Source organism: Ictalurus punctatus, chromosome 12 (assembly GCF_001660625.3).
Source record: "Ictalurus punctatus breed USDA103 chromosome 12, Coco_2.0, whole genome shotgun sequence".
Lineage (NCBI taxonomy): Eukaryota > Metazoa > Chordata > Actinopteri > Siluriformes > Ictaluridae > Ictalurus > Ictalurus punctatus.
In genome coordinates, this window is record NC_030427.2 from 14015217 (window position 1) to 14033934 (window position 18718).

Consider the following 18718-nt stretch of genomic DNA (forward strand, 5'->3'; position numbering starts at 1 on the left):
ATTTTTGCAGAAGCTGGCAAGAGACAGCAGCTCTTCGGATCAATAGTGAAGACTCTGGAGCATGGCTGGAGCTGAAACACCCACACACGCTTATCTCGAGAATGACCAGATGCCCATGATGCCTCAGTGGGTCAAAGGGAAATAAAATGACAATGCTCTTACATACACATCGCACAAGTAGTGCCTTACAGCCAGGGGTGGAACAATTACAAAGAAAATAATAATTAAATGGAAGTGTCCAGCCAAAAATGGACTAAAGTGAAAGTCAAAAAAGTTGATGCTTTATAAAAGTACTCAAGTGTTAAAACAAGAAAAAGTAAATTTTTAACTGATGTAATTCCCGTGTTTTCATGTGATAAGTAACTTTAGTTATTTAAAACTGTTAGAAGATGCATTTCATTGTAAAGTAACTACACTGTTTTGCTGAAAACATCATTCAATCTCTGTAAGACTGCTGCTCATGTGCATGACTACCACTATATAGTTTGCTAATAAATTAATCAGAAGTAAAATCTCATGTAAATAACCAACATATACCATTAGTTAGAATATGACTTCTACCTAGGCGATTATGTTAGCTATGCTGCAATCGATGTTAACCTGCATTAACAAACTAGCAGACTTACCTCAACATGCTTTTTCACATTAGATGGAGTTGTATTTAGACATTAAAGACTTTCCTTACTGAAACATTTTACTCCGGTAGATGTAGGGGCGCTCATCCTCAAGTTCCACACTACAGTCTTGGGGCTTGTTTATAATCAAACGCACATGGATAGCTATAGCGCTAACTACATTGTGTAGCATGAGAAGGTCACTGCAGATGACACAAACCGACACGATTCTTACAAGTTTTTTTTTTTTATTGTTGGGCTAATACAGTTGCTATTTGTAACAAGTACTTTGAAGGTCTCAATTAAAATGCAAAGCATAAAAATGGAGGCATGATGCAGAGGAGAAAAAAATTATTTCTGCCACTTACGATCACTTTCTTTTATTGATACACTTAACGTTTACATTAATTGACCTCTATAAAACACTCTCTCTCTATCATTTAACTGTAAAGAGATTGAGTCTCTTGAGCTGGAATGCCTTTTTAAAGGTCATGGGCTGACACGTACTGTCTAGGATGAGGTGTGTGTCATCGCCGCTCTACAAGCAAGCTACATTTCTCAGCTGACACCCATCAAAGCATGCCACACTGCTGGGAATCGTAATAAATTGCATTTTTGGCACTCCATAATGCAAAAAGGTCGTGATCAATATCTAAACTTAATACCTGAGACTTAAACCTCTGTAGTTTGCATGCCCGGTGCATGACAAGGCTGTTTAATGCATTGGAACATTTGGTTGGAATCAAAGGCTAGCATAATCTAAAATGTTTAAATGTTTGGGCTTGTCAGCAGTTTTCAAGTGCACTTTTAATGAGATAAATATGCACAATGTGTGCAATGACTAGGAGGAGATGACTGTCCCGTTCACAGGGCACCTGCAGTTAGAGGCATGATGATGATGAGGGATTGCGTAGTTTTGTGCATCAATCTCATGACATGGCACCTAAAGCTTTAAAGGATTAAAGCAAAGCACAAGTTGTCCACTAATGATGCGTCGTGGCTAACATCAGTTGTTATGGCAGGTGATCTTGGTTAAATTTGTGGTGGGATCGATGGTCTAGAGAGCATGGTGTGGCTCAAAAGAAAGTGAAGGGTGAGGGGTAGCAGCACCTCGTCTGCACATAATGGCTTTTTAAGAATTCAATACATTTGTTGTCAGTGTTCTTTGATGATAATGTGCAGTTTAAAAAAAATTTGATCAATGCAGGTTATGCAAGTTGCTTAATGTAGTCTAAAGCAAGAGCTGGTCCTAACCTCCATGTGCAGGACCAGTGTTCGCTCACTGTTTCAGGCCACGGAAGGATACATATGCAAGGGCCTGTGGTAATGATTATCAGTTACCTAACTGGGTCATATGCTCGGCCGGATTTGCTCCAAGAGACAGCCGAGGCTCATGACAGAGGCAAGTAGCCACGCAGCCTTGGAGTCAGCGACCACTCGCACTGTCATGGCCACTGATTGATTGCCGCAAGGGTCATGTCGCTCTGAAACACCTAACATAAGCTGTCCCAGCTGATCCAAAACGTGCCAACACAACTGCTGGCCCCCAAGCAGTGTGATCACTTACAAAGGCAAACATCCATACATCCACTCATGTGCTCGCCTGTTCCAAATGACACTAATGTGCATTTTCATGTCATGTTTGCATGAGTGATGGAGCTACAGCTTTGCAACGGACCACGCACATGCTAACTTATTCGCAAGCTCACTGCACTTCTAGCGAATGTCAAAGCTGATTATATCTCGATTAGAATAGGTGGTGTTAAAATGGCGAAGATTAATCAATGCATTTGTGGACATGCAAACAATGTACTAATATAACCGAAGCAAGATTTTGTGTCCAGTTGGTGAGCTCTTTTTAAATTTATTCAGTTCAGTTGACTTGAATTCAATATACGTTATAAATCTAAAAATTTATAATATCACAAAGTACTATTAAAAATAACTTAAAATCCTCTGAATAATTTGAGATTGCCAACTATGCTTACTAGCCATAATGTTGGAATAATTATGAGCAGCACTGAGTGAAACAGTGTTCACCTATGTGTATGTGTGACAGTGACTGAATATAAGTAAATGACCCACTTAATTACGCGTCAACCATAGTACTTTTCCTCTTGCAATCCGTGTGGACACCTGAATTCAAGTTGAAAGTGAGATTGCCTCATGGAGGACAAATTTGTATTCTATTTAAGGACAAAGCACTGCTGTTCATCTCACATGTCCATGCACGGGACGGCCTAGATATGAAAAAAAGTGTACAGGTTCTTTATGATGTGTATTACAGACCAGATTCTGCTGAAAGGTCCAAGCTTCTGAGAAACAGCAGGCTGAGCACCACCCACACCTCAAAGTGGACCAGTAGTTCATTTTAAATTTATCGCTACCTGACAGACAGTGTTTATGTTAGCGTGCACGACTTATAAATGAATCCTTTGCCCTTTGGACTGTGTCTATATGGAAGACATTTTTAGGTAGGGCCATAAGTGTCATCGAGGTAGTCGATGAAAATATACAATGATCCGAAATCATTTTTACTGATACGAATATGTTTTAAACTGGAAAATGATTTATGACAAATATGTTTTAAAGCTATGCCTATTGGTTAAGAATACTGTTAGAAAAAAACCTGCTAAAATGGGTTTTTATTTACAGCACAAACCAGTGAGATATGAATTATAGAGATATATAACATACGTTATATAATTGGAAATAGGACATAAAGATGCACACGGACTGGATGCTAAGAGGCAGTATGAGCTTTAGACCCTAAGCTTAGTGATTGATGGTCGCTTTCGAAGCCAAGAAACACAATGATCTGCATCCGAAAGTTTTTATGAGGGCTGTGGATTTATATTAACACTGCTTGCAAAATTTACAGCAGCGATTTTTCACAGTCTGAGGACCAAGCCAGTTTGACTTTTCATAGCGCTTTTGCTGGTTTCCTGCTGAATGTCAGCACAGATTCTTCTGAGAGGTGAACTTAGGCAAAGCAGTCGTGCAGCAGACCATGAACAATAGTCACGCATATGTAATGCATGAACAAATTTAGCCAGGAGATTATTTGTATTAAATGTACAGGAAGTGTGTGTTAAAAACTGGTAGATATAGATGTTAATTTTTATGGTTTGCTCTTATTAACACCTGCAGTGTGCCTGGAGTCATCACTCATGGTTTTATTTAATGATAATTTTGTCACCCTTCACGGGGGCCAGATATGTCTCTGTACAAAGCTTGTCGCTTTTTTAAAAGCCTTGCACCATGAAAATGTCAACACTATTAATCTAAAAAAATAATAATAATAATTCCCTGCCTAGGCTTAACTTTAGATTGGACGTCCTGCTCTCATGTAGGCGTATGCTGTAAGAGCACTCATAACACTGCAAAGATGTTGCAGAAATCTTGACGGGCTGTTGAGGAACCATGTCTAGAACACATAATCTGTTACCAAGAATCAGAGAATGGTTAGTGTCTAAAACACAGATCAGAAGGTGAACAGTTTAGGGATTATTCATTCATTCATTTCGTCAGTAACTATTTTATCCAGGTCAGGGTCAAGGTGGATCAGGAGCCTATCCCAAGAACACTGGGTGTGAGGAAGGAATACACTCTGGTTAGGACATCAGTCCATCACAGGGCACTATCATTCAAACACTCATTCACACCTAGTGGCATTTCAGTGTAGTCAGTTTGCCTACTGATGTATTTTTGGGAGGTGGGAGGAAACTAGGGAACCTGGAAGAAACCCATACGGACATGGGGAGTACATGCAAAACAATAAACAACTAACCTAATCGATGGATTATTAAACATTTACAAATGGTTTAACTTCCAAATGGAGAACAGAAGTGACGTTGACCAGCCCATATAGCATCAAGCCATACTCATATTGACTGAAGCTTGTGATGAGTCTCGTATGCACTCGCAAATTTTGTTTCATGAACACTTACATGTGTAACATTTTTCAGAGCTGCTGGGCCTAAAATCTGTATTTCAGTGTGATTTAATGTTAAATTTGTGGGAAATGTTTTTGAGAGAAGGGAGGAAACCAGTGGGAGAAGGGAGAAAACCAGACAACCTGAAGGAAACCCACACAGACATGGGGAGAACATGCAAGAGTATCTCTATCTCTACCAGAAAGCTTAAAATGGGCCATGATTGGATCTTCCAGCAGCACAATGATCCAAAACATGCATCAAAATCAACACAAAAATGCTTTACTGACCACAAAATCAAGGTCCTGCCATGGCCATCCCAGTCCTGAAGAGGAGAATCCACCAGTGTGGACCTTGAAATTTGAAGGCTTTGGAGAGATTCTGTATGGAGGAATGGTCTCAGAGCCCTTGCCATGTATTCTCCAACCTCATCAGGTTTTATAGAAGAAGACTCAGAGCTGTTATCTTAGCAAAGGGAGGTAGCACAAAGTATTGACTAAAAGGGTGCCAATAATTGTTGCACACCTATATTTAACAAAGATATAATTATCGGATAAACATGTGTTTTGTTTGCAATTGTCTGATATCCATATGAGCAGAGTATTTTTGTGATTCTTTTTAACAAAAGATCAAAAGGTTCAACAATAAAGGCAATTTTTCACAGCCTTCTTTGCTCATATTTACCGAGGGTGCCAATATTAGTGGAGGGCACTGTACAGTATAAACAGTTAGTACTTCATTTTCTCTTGAACTTACGAATACAAAAAACCCTGCAGCTTGTAATCGAGAAAAGTCCAGATGATGTTCTCATGTCATGACTGTTACAAAGTGCTGACACTGGAGACTCCTTCCATAAATTGAAAAAAAAAAAACTTCTTACAGAAAACCATACCAATAACGATGATACGTTTTTCTTTATTAAATAACAATTAAAAAAAAAAAAACAACAAAAAAAAACAATCTGGTCATTATTAGTCTTGGAGTATGTGCAGCGTCTGCCATACAAGTCCCAGTGGATGAGTTGTTATTGTAGCAACCGTAACATATCAAAACAGGCGCATTAATATAAACCTGTGATTTGCAGCTGTCGGAGCTAGTGTTATAGAAATGTAATCAACTCTGACCAATCGGAATTGAGAATTCAGCAGTGCTGTGTCTAGCAGCCTGAACCAAGAGATGAACTTACAGCAGTACACAGAGGCAGCTGTTCACGTTTAAAATATGAAAAAAAGACACACATAGTGAAGGAATGTAGCACCTCAGAAGAGCTGGAAAGCCGTCAGTGAGCTGATACGCATTCTAAATCATTACCAGTAACAAGGCCACCTTAATTGCTCTTGTCCAGCTCATCTGTTGTTTTTCAGTAGGAGCTTAAGGGGGGTGTCTTGATTTATGAAGGTATGCATGATGTTTATTTATATACGGAGAGCGGCTCGTGAGTAGTTCAGCTTAATGTGTGCAGAAGGGTGATGTCATCCAAATGCTGAATCCTGTGTTACATAGTACAAGACAAGAAGGGTTAAAAAAAAAACCTGCAAAACAACTACATGTACATTCAGGATTATTTATTTCATACAGAAGTAAATTTTAGAAATGTATTCAGATGGTTCTGTAAATGAGTACAGAGTTTTAGCTAGTCATTTAGGGATTTCCCACGTTTTATGGCAGTGGCCAGGGTATTTTTACAGGAAGAGTTATAGTGGTTTAACCTTAAAGTTCTTCTCTCAGCCTCAATTCAATAAGAAAAACATAGAGAAGAAATTAAATCGTGAAAAAACAGGCAATTTACAGAATAAGAACACAAAATGAAGTGAACTGAGAATGCAGAGCTAAATATAACCCTGCTGAAAAATCCAGCCTGGTCGAGCTGCTCAAACTGGTAGACCATCTGGCTAGCTAGAAATGAAACAGTTGAAAGTACTGCTAGAAATACAGCAGTTTAAAAACAAAACAAAACAAAAAAAACAACAGTAAGAAAATTTGAAAATCTCAGGCATTAATTTTTTTGTTTAATTCCACTTATTAAATGGAATTCCTTCCATTTACTCCCTAAATTAGTCTTGGACAATTCCCACACACCAGTCAGCTCTCCCCAGTCATACCACAGCTACCTACTAAGGAGCGTGAAAGCTAACACATGCTTCCTTTGAGATATGTCAAGCCAGCCAATCACATCGTTTTAAGCTGCTGCCCATACTGCATCACAGGACGCAATGCACTCGGAGGAAAGTGCTATCTGCCCTCTTCCACATTCATGAGCTCATAGACCCCCACGATTGGCTAAAATCTCTTGAAAACATTATCAGTTTTGACAAGTACTAAGAAAGCTGAAAAAGATGGTCTACCAGTTTGACCAGTTTGGTCTGTCTTTTAGCAGCTTTATAAAGAAAATATTCAACTTTGCTACGTTTATTTTTGGTCATTGTTACAGAGTACAAAAAATATTAATAATGCATTTAACCTAAAAAGATTGTAAGCCAATTAAAGAAATTAAATTCTGAGCCAAAATCTGTGGAGATATCAACATTTCACAGCTCAACGTCCAACCTGCGGAAACATGAACAGGTAAGCTAGCTGACTGGGCTAGCTAGATCTTTTGAATTTAGACTTAAAATTTAGACTTGAGATCTTCTGCTTTAGACTTAAAATGTCACTTTGATGCTCAGCAGCAATTGCCTGTTGTGTTAAATATACATGCTGCTACAACCTATAGGTAACATTCAGAATAAAATGTATTTGCTAGATAGCTAATTATGTAGCTTAAAACATGGATGAATTAAAATGAGCTAACGAGTTAGTTACCTAATGGACGTAGCAATATACTGAAACCCCAACAGCATTTGGCTAAGTTAGCTTGCCAGCCTTTTGTTATATACTGTTAATAATGGAGGTGGGCTCATTTCAGCATAGCTCACTTAGTTAGTTCACATACAACCCCAATACTGAAAAAGTTGGGACAGTATGGAAAATGCTAATAAAAACAAAGAGGAGTGATTTTGTAAATGTACTTTGACTTGTATTTAAGCAAAAAACGTATAAAGACAAGGTATTTGATGTTTTACCTAATCAACTGCATAGTTGCATGCAACACATTCCAAAAAAGTTGGGACGGGCAATTTAGGACTAATAGTGATGTGACAAGTTGAAATAAGAAGGTGATGTGAAACAGGTGAGGAGATCGTCTAATAATAGTATATAAGGACCCTCCAAAAAAGCCTAGTTCTTCAAGAGCAAGGATGGGTCGAGGCTCGCCAATCTCCCAACAGATGCATCAGCGAATACGATCAATATTTTGAGAACAACATTCCCTAAAGACAAATCGGTAGGATTTTGGACATTTCACTTTCTACAGTGCACAATATAATAAAAAGATTAAGGAGTCTGGTCAAATTTCGTGTGTAAAGGGCAAACCCGAAAATCCCTCAGACGTCACCGTCTTAAAAACAGTCATGAGTCTGTAATGGATATCCTGACATGGGCTCGGGAATACTTTGGTAAACCTTTGTCAGTTAACACCAATCGCCACTGCATCCACAGATGCAAGTTAAGGCTTTACTATGCAAAGCAGAAGCCATACATCAACACTGTCCAGAAGCGCCACTGACTTCTCTGGGCTAAGTCTCGTCTGAGATGGACAGTAGCACGTTGGAATCGTGTTTTGTGGTCTGACGAGAAACATTTCAAATAGTTTTTGGACAAAACGGCCGTCGTGTTCTCCAGGCCAAAGAGGAAAAGGAAAAGGCTGCCATCCAGATCAGGACAACGCCAAACCACATTCTGCCCGGATTACAAGCACATGGTTGCGTAAACAGAGTGCGGGTGCTAGCATGGCCTGCCTGCAGTCCTGACCTGTCTCTGATTGAGAATGTGTGCTGCATTATGAAGCGCAAAATAAGGCAACAAAGGCCCTGTACAGTTGCGCAGCTGATGAAATGCACGATGGACGAATGGGGGAAAATTCCACTTACTAAACATAACAAACTGGTGTCTTCAGTCCAAAATGCTTAATAAATGTTATTAAAAGAAAAGGTGATGTTACACAGTGGTAAACAGTCGACTGTCCCAACTTTTTTGGAGTGTGTTGCAGTCATCAGATTTGAAATGAGTATATATTTTCAAAAATAAATTAAATTCACAAAGTAAAACATCAAATAATGTGTTAATACTGTGTTTTCAATATAACACAGGGTGAATTGAATTTTCAAGTGGCTCTCTTTGGGTTTTTTTTTTTTTTTTTTTTTTTGCATTTTCCATACTGTCCCAACTTTTTCGGAATTGGGGTTGAAATTGATCAAAAATGTGTTCCTGAGATAAAGAACATTATCAGATTATTTGTATCAATTGCAGTTGTAAAAATTTGTCACATGTAAAGTAATTACTCAAGAGGTTTTTTTAAACCAGTCATTTTCTTCATTGTGAATTATTACTCTATAGTTTCAGTATTTTTTACTAAAGTCAATGTGTTTCGTAATATTTCCACCACAGGGGAACACAGACATAAACAAACAAAACAAAACCCTCTTCTGGGCTGGTAGCATGCTCGGAGAACATCAGCAACTACAATACATCTGCTTGCCACCAGATGACGCATCACTCACAGCATACAATACATACAATGTCAGTCAAACGATTTTTTTTTTAAACAACCTCAAACACACACCAAAGCTGTAAAGGAGATATTTGGAGATTAAAGTATCATGAAACACTAAACTACATTTTCTGAGATTTTAACAGAGTTGTTTGGAAGCATTGATGTGAAATGAATGTTAGAAGGCCTTACACGTGTGATCTTATTCTGCATAAAAATAAACCAGATGAGTGTATAACAAGTTATGTTATGGTGAAAGGAAAAATATAATGCTCATTTATTAAAACATCTTAAAGCTAGTAGTCGCTAACTTTTTAATGAGCAACGATTTTGAGGGTTCTTTGGATGGTTAAAGGCTTCTAGATTAAACCTCTTTTTCTAAGAACCTAAATAGTTAGATACTATATATGGCCAAAAGTATGTTTACACCTGACAAATCATACCCATGTGTGCTTTCTGAACATCCCATTCAAAATGGTTTTCCCCCTTTTCTGTTAAAATACCATCCACTCTTCCAGGAAGGTTTTCCATTAGATTTTGGAGCGTGGCTGTGGGGATTTGTGTTCATTCAGCTGCAAGAGCATTAATGAGGTTGAGGTCAGGCACTGATGTTGGGATGTCAAGGAGTGTCCAGTTCCAGTTCATCCCAAAGGTGTTCAGTGGGGTTGTGGAGGTCAGGGCTCTGTGCAGAACACTCAAGTTCTTCAACCTTCTTCCAAACTTAACAAACCATGTCTTCATGGAGCTCACTTTGTGCACAGGGGCATTGTCATGCTGGAACAGCTTTGGAGCCTCTCAGTTCCACTGAAGGGGAAATTGTAATGCTACAGTATACATTCGACACAATTGTGTGCTTCCAACTTTGTGATGATGAGGTGTGCACATACTTTTGGCCTTCGTGTATATTCCAGTAACCATTCCTGGATATAGATAATTCACTAATATTATAATTCAGTGTTCTGAAAAAAATTCTATGTTGGTTCAGCTTTATTAGTGTGTAGCAGCACTGCAGTGTAACGTACAGCTACATAAATATCTCAAAACAAAAACAATTACAATCATACATTTTATTAGAAGGGTAATGAAATATCCTTGGAGAAAAAAAAGTAAATCTATTTTCCCTGTGCAGATGAAAATTCTGGTATGGCCCATAATCAATCAGTCAAATAAATGCAACTTCAGTATATTAAATAAAAATTAAAATAACGGCTGCATCTGTCCCGTATTTCTATTTTCAATACTAAACCGATATCAAAGCTCCGCGCATCAGCTGATTGCTGAAGTTATCCCAAACATCAGATGTGTTCTTTACAACAAGCCTGTGCAGGATCTGCGTCCCGTCACTCAACATCACACTCATTCAAGTCATACTCAACACTGGACTAGTTAAAATGACACAGGGCAACAAAGGATCATTTAAATCCGCTGCGAGATGTAAATTGCAGCTTTACAGCCGGCCTGTATTAGAGTCTTCAGAACCAAATATCCAGGTACCTGGAGGAAACACACAACAAAGAAAAAATACCCCAACTGATTATACTTTGGTGTAGCAACTCACTATTCTCTAAAGAGAAGGAATTTTATGCGGATGCATAATCTCTCCTCACCCCCAGTGCTTCTCAGAACCCTATTTCGAAGAAGGATGTGCACGGTTAATTGAATATCCGACCGATTGCGTGTGGAATAAACATTAAATAAATTGTGTATAATTGTACAGTTGTCACATATTACACTTGTGTGTTCTTGTGATTGCTGCGGGCAACAACGTTCGATTTTGCTGTGGCTTTTTTTTTCAAAAATTGCGACGCGAATTGTGCAGTTTTTTTTGCGCTTTTTTGCGGAAAACTACTTGAATTGGCGAAAATGCAATTGCATGAGTCTTTTGCAGTGATGTTTGTTGATAACCGAGACCTTTTAGCTGTACTCATGTTAGACGCACGTGAATCGTAGAGGGCTTCGGCTGAATGCGTGTTGTGATGAAGCGTCTTGGGCCAAATCTCAAGCTCCTGCGAAAATTGCGCCGTTTCCTGATTTCTACGCAGAGCTAAACGTGGAATACCGAGTTACATCAGCAACAAGAATGCTTGAAGTAGACAAAACTGGGTGTTAATTCATCCAAATTAGCTTCCTAGCTACGTATGAACCTTGTGTAATTTGGGAACAAAATCAAAAATTAAGAGTTTTGCAGTATTATAGACATTAAGGCAGTATTTGTTGGTCTGTTTACATTCGTAAGCTATTTGTCATGCTACTATTATTATTATTATGCTAATATTACACGACACACAATTTTGTATTTGAGCTATATACAATCACCCTAGACATCTTTCAAGTCACATCTAGTTTGAAACCGTTTCATTGTTTAATTAAATAACATTGAAAAGTTTTATTATTCAGGATTCGTTACTGGATCAGAGAAAGTGTTTAGACATGGAGTGTTGTTTTTTTTTAGTGAGATTAAAAAAGAAAAAGAAAAAAGGTGACTGAAAAACATCCCATGTTAATTCATAGCAGCCTGTATGCTCGTGTTTAATTATCTAAATGTGTGGATTGGATTCTGTCTTGCTTGTTGATCATGTTGGATAAAAGGTGAATGAAAGTGAACATACTGTATTTCCTTATTATTACTTTGTTTCATTGTTGTTAAGCCACTCTTAAAATAAGCAGTCTCAGAGGGGCCTTCCTTTATAAACGCAAATAAATTGAATTATCAAGTACTTTTTAAGCAAAAAGGATGGCAAAAACTCTAAAGAGAAAAAAAGAAAGAAAAGAAAATGATGGAGATTGAGAACTGATACTGAAGGCATGTTTCGTGAACCGTGACTCACCGATTCAGCGTCGTGTTCCAGCCCAGTGTCGTGGTGCTCTAGCTCATCGTCACGGAACTCTTTAATGAGCTGATGGAGATAAAAACGGGTCAAGGTTAATGTTCATTAAAGTTTGCAAACACACACATACATGCACACAAACAGCTTTAAGAAGTGAACAGAGATTGAGGTGTTCGCTAACTGAGGTTTTACACAGTGTGATTTAAGCCTTAGTCTTTTAACACTATTACTTGTCACACTGTACGAGATCCCAGTAAAATTCTACACCAGATTTGTGATAACATGCTCTCTGTGTTGGATTATGCGACCAAGATCCTATAACAATAAACCTCTGATTAAAGAAAACAATGTCATTACTGTTTAGGTCATCAATCAGTGTGATCCTTGAACGTTCTTGATGTAATAAGGATATTTTTCTGTCTATTAGCGTGCTTCGTTTATGTATTTATAACCATCCAGTGAGTTTGGTGACATCCTATGCCATCCTCCCATTGGTGGGTTTTAGACGAGGGTCACAGCAGCGCTCACTCTATGAGGTTTTAATCTAAAATTCCTCACATAGGCAGAAGCTTGTCGTCGGCCATCTTTGGTGGCAACAACACTAAGTCAGCAGCACGTTACATGTTCTAAGAACGCAGAGCTAATCTGACGACCAAAGAATTCTTTTATGATGAGTGATTTTTCTCTGGAGCAGCAAAGTCATGCCAAAATCACACAGAGTAAAACAAGCCGGCTTTAGAGATTTGTCTCGTACCTGTAATAATGCCTCATATCTCTCAGGATCTGCCTCCATTAATGTTCGGATTTGGTTGTTGTAATGTTCAGAGATGCTCTCCTCCACCGCCACAGTGCAGGCCATCGCACCCTCTTTCCCCAGAAGTGCTGTAGAGGCTCCTTCAAATACAAACACACACATCTTAATTATACATTTAATCAGGATGATACACATAGACAGAACAAGATATCGTTAAAATGTTGTATATTCCTTTAGTAATATTTCAATAATTTAGCATTTAGTTTGCTGATTTTGCTGCCTGCTCTCCTTATCTGCTTCAATAATTTCCAGACTCAGAAGTAGGCACATCTACAGCTATACACTCTAAGTAAGGAATAAAACACTTGGGGACATGCTGTTATCGGTAAATGATCAGCGACGGGGTACTTTTTATACATTTATAGCGACATTTCAAATTGTACAATATGAGTAAACAAGTTATTTCCTGTCATCACTTACATTACAGCGGCTGCAAATAGTCACTTTAAATAATGGAAAAGATAGTGCAGTTCATGACAGACAGACGCTAGTATACTGTTTGTAAAGCAGCATGTGGATATACTGGAAATAAACAGTATAGCGACTATAGAAAGAAATAATTTAGATGCATCAAAATGCATAAAGAGTCAATATATATCTGGATTTCTAACAAAATTGTGTTGTGAGATGAGGCATGGAGACGCTCAAATTTAGACGGATACTTTAATGTTTTCATATTATTAGTGAATGTTTTATTTCATCTCCAAGTCAAAACACCACACACACACACCATTTCACCGAGCAATTATTTATGGACTACAGTGTAAGGTCATGAAATTGCATCGATCCAGAATAAGTAAAGAGTGAGAATCGAACCTACCAAGTAAAAATCCTGCAACGTTCCACAAAGGCAGCATGAGTGTTGGTCGCACCCGGTTCTCCCCCAAGATCTCATTAAACTTCTGCAAATGCATCTTTTCTTGGTCCCACATGTGCTGCAAATGACAGAAATTGATGTGATTCGATATTTCAAAATTAAACATTAAACAAATATTGTATTCAACACAAATGCTGGTTTAGAATTTGTGCCTTCGGTGCATGGTGGCAAGTTATATTTTTAATCAACCATCACTGACTTGTAATTATAGTATTATTAATGACAGGATAGGATAGAGATAGGGGCTTGGATGACACGCAAAATCGTGAAGATCTCGGCACCCTTAATTTGAGCCATTTCGGTTCTAACGCTTCTACGTGCTGTATCATTCTGACTAGAGTTACATCCCATGCCTTAGAAATTCAAGAAATGGTCATTTCATTGCTAATGGGTAGACCTATCCCATTATAAACAGTCAGTGTATTAGGAAGTCAGTTTCATTCTTTTCACATCCTTTCTCGTCCTCCACAGCTGTGTCTTCTCCTTAGGTAAGGAAAGTAGTCCACGTTCCCTTAAACTACTGAATACCTGGATAACCGGACCTGTCTGGGTTCTACCCAAAACAGCCATCTGTCCAGCATAGATGCGATTGGCCCCGTATTCACCGGCATGGTCCACCCGTAGCATGCTGTCCAGCATGGCTTTCTCCTCCTTGTTCCGGGGAGGAGGAAGTGTATTGTACTTTCTGCATACCAGGGGGATGTTTACTAGAATAAACACACACAATGAGCTAAGAGTACACACATTACCTATAGCAGTCATAGCATGCAATGCACACAGAAAACTGGAGACAGGTGCCATGTTTCTGCAGAGGTCAAGACAATCATATGACAAATATATAAAGGACAGAAACTACATTGAACTTTGTTAATATGTTAAATATATTCAGAGTCTCATCTGATGAGGATAAATGCTCTTTATGACCATTAACCTGATGCTGTATTAATTAACAATTTACTGTATTAATACTTATTAATCTACACGGTTTGAGTCCTAACACACTGAACTGCTCATGTTTGACAGTTACCTCGGTTAATGACAGCAGGAACATTTCCTACGTTTAACGTATAAAAAACACGTCCTAAAACGCAGTTTGTAGCTCTCTGCATAACGACTAGACACTAGTCGGAATTTTTTTTTTAACAAACTAAGCTCCGTTAAGCAAAGGTTGTATATGCAATATTTAGGCGCTTTTTAGATGACGTGATCACTGCGCGTCATCGTAAAAAAGGGGCGCTTTTTTGTTCTTCCGCCCCGTCTCTGGTTAATTTGTGTTTTACAATTTATCTGGTTTTACTATAATTTACGGAACTTCACCACCACTAAGATTTCCATTGTGTAATATTTGAATTTTTTTTGTAATTTAATATACTGTCTATATTAAAATATATATATATTTTTCCCCAGTTCGTAACAATAGCGATAGTGCCGATAGGTGGCAGCATTGTACAGGTTAGAGCTCCTATACAGCCAGCAACAAAATGTCGAGGTTGTTAGAGCCACTGTTTTGTTATTGTTGTTGTTGTTTTTAAATAATTAATTTGAAGAACTTACAGTAAAAAACAACTTTATAAAATTTTATTACTGTTATTAGAAAATCACTACAGTACAGCAGGAAAGAAGCAGTAGATAAAAACAGCAGGAGTCCGGAAATCAAATATTGATATGCATAGACAGTCCAAAGTGTCCGTAGTGTATGAATGGGTGTATGAATGTGTATGTGATTGTGCCCTGTGATGGATTGTCACCCTGTCCAGGGTGTACCCGGTCTTGTGCCCGATGCTCCCTTGGATAGGCTCCAGGTTCCCTGAAAAGGATAAAGCGTTATAGAAGATGGATGGATGCATAGATAGATAGATAGATAGATAGATAGATAGATAGATAGACAGTCATACATATAGATAGATAGATAGATAGATAGATAGATAGACAGACAGATAGAGAGACCGATAGATAGATAGATAGATAGATAGATAGATAGATAGACAGATACATAGATAGACAGACAGATAGATAGAAAGATAGACAGACAGACAGACATCTGGATCCCGAGCCTGTCCCGGGAACACAGAGTGTGAGGTGGGAATACACCCTGGATTAGACACCAGTCCAGCAGGACACCATGCACGGGCACACACACACACACACACACACACACACACACACACACACACACACACGCTTGATCACACAAATGCAATTTACTGTGGCCAATCCACCTACCAGCTGTGTTTGGGAGGTGGGAGGAAAGCGGAGAATCCAGAAGAAACCCAAAAGAACTTGAAATGTTCCACACAGACAGTAACCCGAGCTCAGATTCGAACCAGGGACCAAGGCGCTGTGAAGCGACAAAGCTAGCCACTCATAACTTTTTTTAATAAGATCATTTTTTTGTAACTTTTTGTAATATTTTTCTAAATATTATGACCTTATTCTTTGGCTGTTATATGCAGTAAATACCTATAAGCCACTGTTTAATGTATGATGTGTATACTGTATATCTATCTATCTATCTATCTATCTATCTATCTATCTATCTCTCTCTCTCTCTCTCTCTCTCTCTCTCTCTCTCTCTCTCTCTCTCTACACACACACACACACACACGCACACGTATACATACATACACAGTTTCATTTGTTCTCATATTTAGATAAAGACAGAAGAGATATATATCCCCTTGACCAAATTTCACAGTAAAAGCTGAAATATTCCTGCCAACATTTATGTCAGAAACTAAGGCTAAGACAGAAATAATACTGTCCCTTCAGTCCCTAAAAGCTGTCATGTGTGTCAGCACAAGGACAATTACTGCATACACCCAGTTGACACCCGTTTTTATATTAAAGTTGACTTTTGCCCTTCAGGACCACCAAGGCTGTTTAAAAAAAAAAAAATCTCTTAATATTAACATGTATATTAGTCAGCCCTCTCTACCCTATTAGTGAAAATGGACCATAAGACCAATGCTGACTGGATATTACTTGGTTGGCGGATCATTTTCAGCACAGCAGTGACACTGACTTCGTAGTATGATGTCACTATGAGTGTAGATCAGGTACAGCAGTTTTGGGAATTTTAAACACTGTGTACATTTACACGCTTCATTACACACTCCTACGTTGTTAGTTCACAGTGTAGGTGTGCAGGTTTTTTTCCATGGACAGAATTTGTTATTTGTGCTCTAGCTGTGTAACTTTTTGAAGACGACATGCTGTGTTTGTTGGTTGGTGAAAATAATTTTAAAAAACAACCAAAAAAAGTTTGTTTTAATGTTATTTTATTGAGAGTTTATCATTGAAAAGGGTATGAAGAAGCCATACTGTAAGTGTGTGTGTATGTGTGTGTGTGTGTGTGTGTGTGTGTGTGTGTGTGTGTGTGTGTATCTATGCAATCTTAACCTTTGTTTCCTGGTCTGTGTTGTGAGACAGAGTGTGAAGTTGGCAGTCGGAAGTAAATTATAACTGTTCGCTGTTTTTAGCGTGGCCAGTGAGTGTTAGCAGACGTGTTTAATTGTTATGTTGTTTTCCATTAAATGTCTTTGAGAATTCTGCGACGTCGTGTGCATTTCCCAGCAGTCTCTACAGCTGAGTGGTAAACTTTTGGCTGTAACAAGAATGCATAACCACTCAACAAAGCATACTGTCATTGTCATAATGTGGAGGGGGTGGGGTGATTGCTGTATGTTTGCAAACAACACAGTTCTGATTATTTATATATTTATTTAATGTTTGTGTCACAATAAAAAATATGTTTGCAACTACAAATGTGACATAGTGACAAATGTGACACAAATGTGACAATGTGACATAGACACATGTCTACCAATAATGGGAACATAGACATCTGTGAATCAAGTCAGATAGCAAATTTACATTTTATGTAAATACACAAGTATACAAGTATGTGGACACCTGAACATCACACCCATATGTGGTTCTTCCCCAAACTGCTGCCACAAATTTGGAAGCACACAATTGTATAGAATGTATTTGTGTGCTGTAGCTTTACAATTTCCCTTCACTGGAACTAAGAGGCCCAAACGTGTTCCAGCATGACAATGCCTCAAAGCAAAATGCATGAAGACATGGTGTGTTAAGGTTGGAAGAAGGTGGAAAAACTCGAGTGTCCTGCACAGAGCCCTGACCTCAACCCCACTGAACACCTTTGGGATGAACTGGAATTAGAGACTCCTCACTGAACATCAGCGCCTGACCTCAATCTCACTAATGCTCTTGTAGCTGAATAATCACAAGTCCCCACAGCCACGCTCTAAAATCTAGTGGAAAGCCTTCCCAGAAGAGTGGAAAATATTATAAGAGCAAAGGGGATATAAATCTGGAATGGGATGTTCAAAAACCACATACTGGTGTGATTTGTCAGGTGTCCATATACTTTTAGATTTATAGTGTATATTCATGTGGCAGAATCTTTTATTCCAAGTGACTTACAGTGAGGCAGAATCCAAATGTATGACTGATTATTAAACATATAGTTTGACATCTGGTACCAGCAATACAGTAGATTCTGAAGGCTATTTCTGGAATATTTGGTGTGATTGTTGTTGCTTTTTCTGGATGCGCTTGGTAGAAGGAGACAATGTGTTCTTCACTGATGTTTCATGGTTCAGGTCAGACAGAAAATATCTGTGGTGGCGCATTGACCACGAGCCCCAGGCTAATGTGAGTCAATGTGTCTGGCCATTGCTGAGAGACGTAACATGTCTTGCCTTGACGTACACAGACGTTGGTGTATTCAGTTCCATATGTACAGTATTAGCCGTGTTGTTTTTAACTATTAGCCAAGTTTATGTGGGCAGTCATCAGAGGCGTGGAGTCACGTGACTTGGACTTGATTCAGACTTGAGTCATGAAAAAAAAAAATTAAACATGACTTGCACTTTGAATTGAGATACAAATCTCAGACTTGGAGTTTGGCTTTATAAGGTGAAAAGACTTGAAAATCCCTAAGTAGGCACACTGCAAACATGCATCCAAAGATATCGTGTGATTAGGGGCTAAGATTTTTAACTCCTTAGTCTCACATGCTTTGCATATTGTATTA

At 38.5% G+C, this 18718-nt stretch overlaps 1 protein-coding gene across 2 annotated transcripts; it reads right to left on the reverse strand.

The window, feature by feature from the left end:
• Positions 1-5498: 5498 nt before the first annotated feature.
• Positions 5499-14870, reverse strand: coq7 (coenzyme Q7 homolog, ubiquinone (yeast)). Of its 2 annotated transcripts, none has more exons than XM_017482521.3 (6): positions 14684-14870; positions 14185-14363; positions 13600-13714; positions 12720-12859; positions 11966-12034; positions 5499-6039 (listed from the first exon to the last, which is right to left on the reverse strand). In XM_017482521.3, the coding sequence occupies exons 1-6, from the start codon at positions 14763-14765 to the stop codon at positions 6022-6024; spliced, it is 603 nt and encodes a 200-aa protein (XP_017338010.1). In that variant the 5' UTR covers positions 14766-14870; the 3' UTR covers positions 5499-6021. The 2 variants fall into 2 exon arrangements, with proteins under 2 accessions (XP_017338010.1, XP_017338009.1); XM_017482520.3 differs by lacking the exon at positions 5499-6039 and adding an exon at positions 10107-10631.
• Positions 14871-18718: the final 3848 nt, after the last annotated feature.

Coding starts and splice junctions, on each gene's coding strand:
- coq7 (XM_017482520.3), bottom strand. CDS start 14,765: ATGCAGAGAGCTACAAACTGCGTTTTAGGACGTGTTTTTTATACGTTA. Junction 14,364..14,683: donor TCCTGCTGTCATTAACCGAG/GTAACTGTCAAA, acceptor TGTTTATTCTAG/TAAACATCCCCCTGGTATGC. Junction 13,715..14,184: donor AGACAGGTCCGGTTATCCAG/GTATTCAGTAGT, acceptor TGTCATTTGCAG/CACATGTGGGACCAAGAAAA.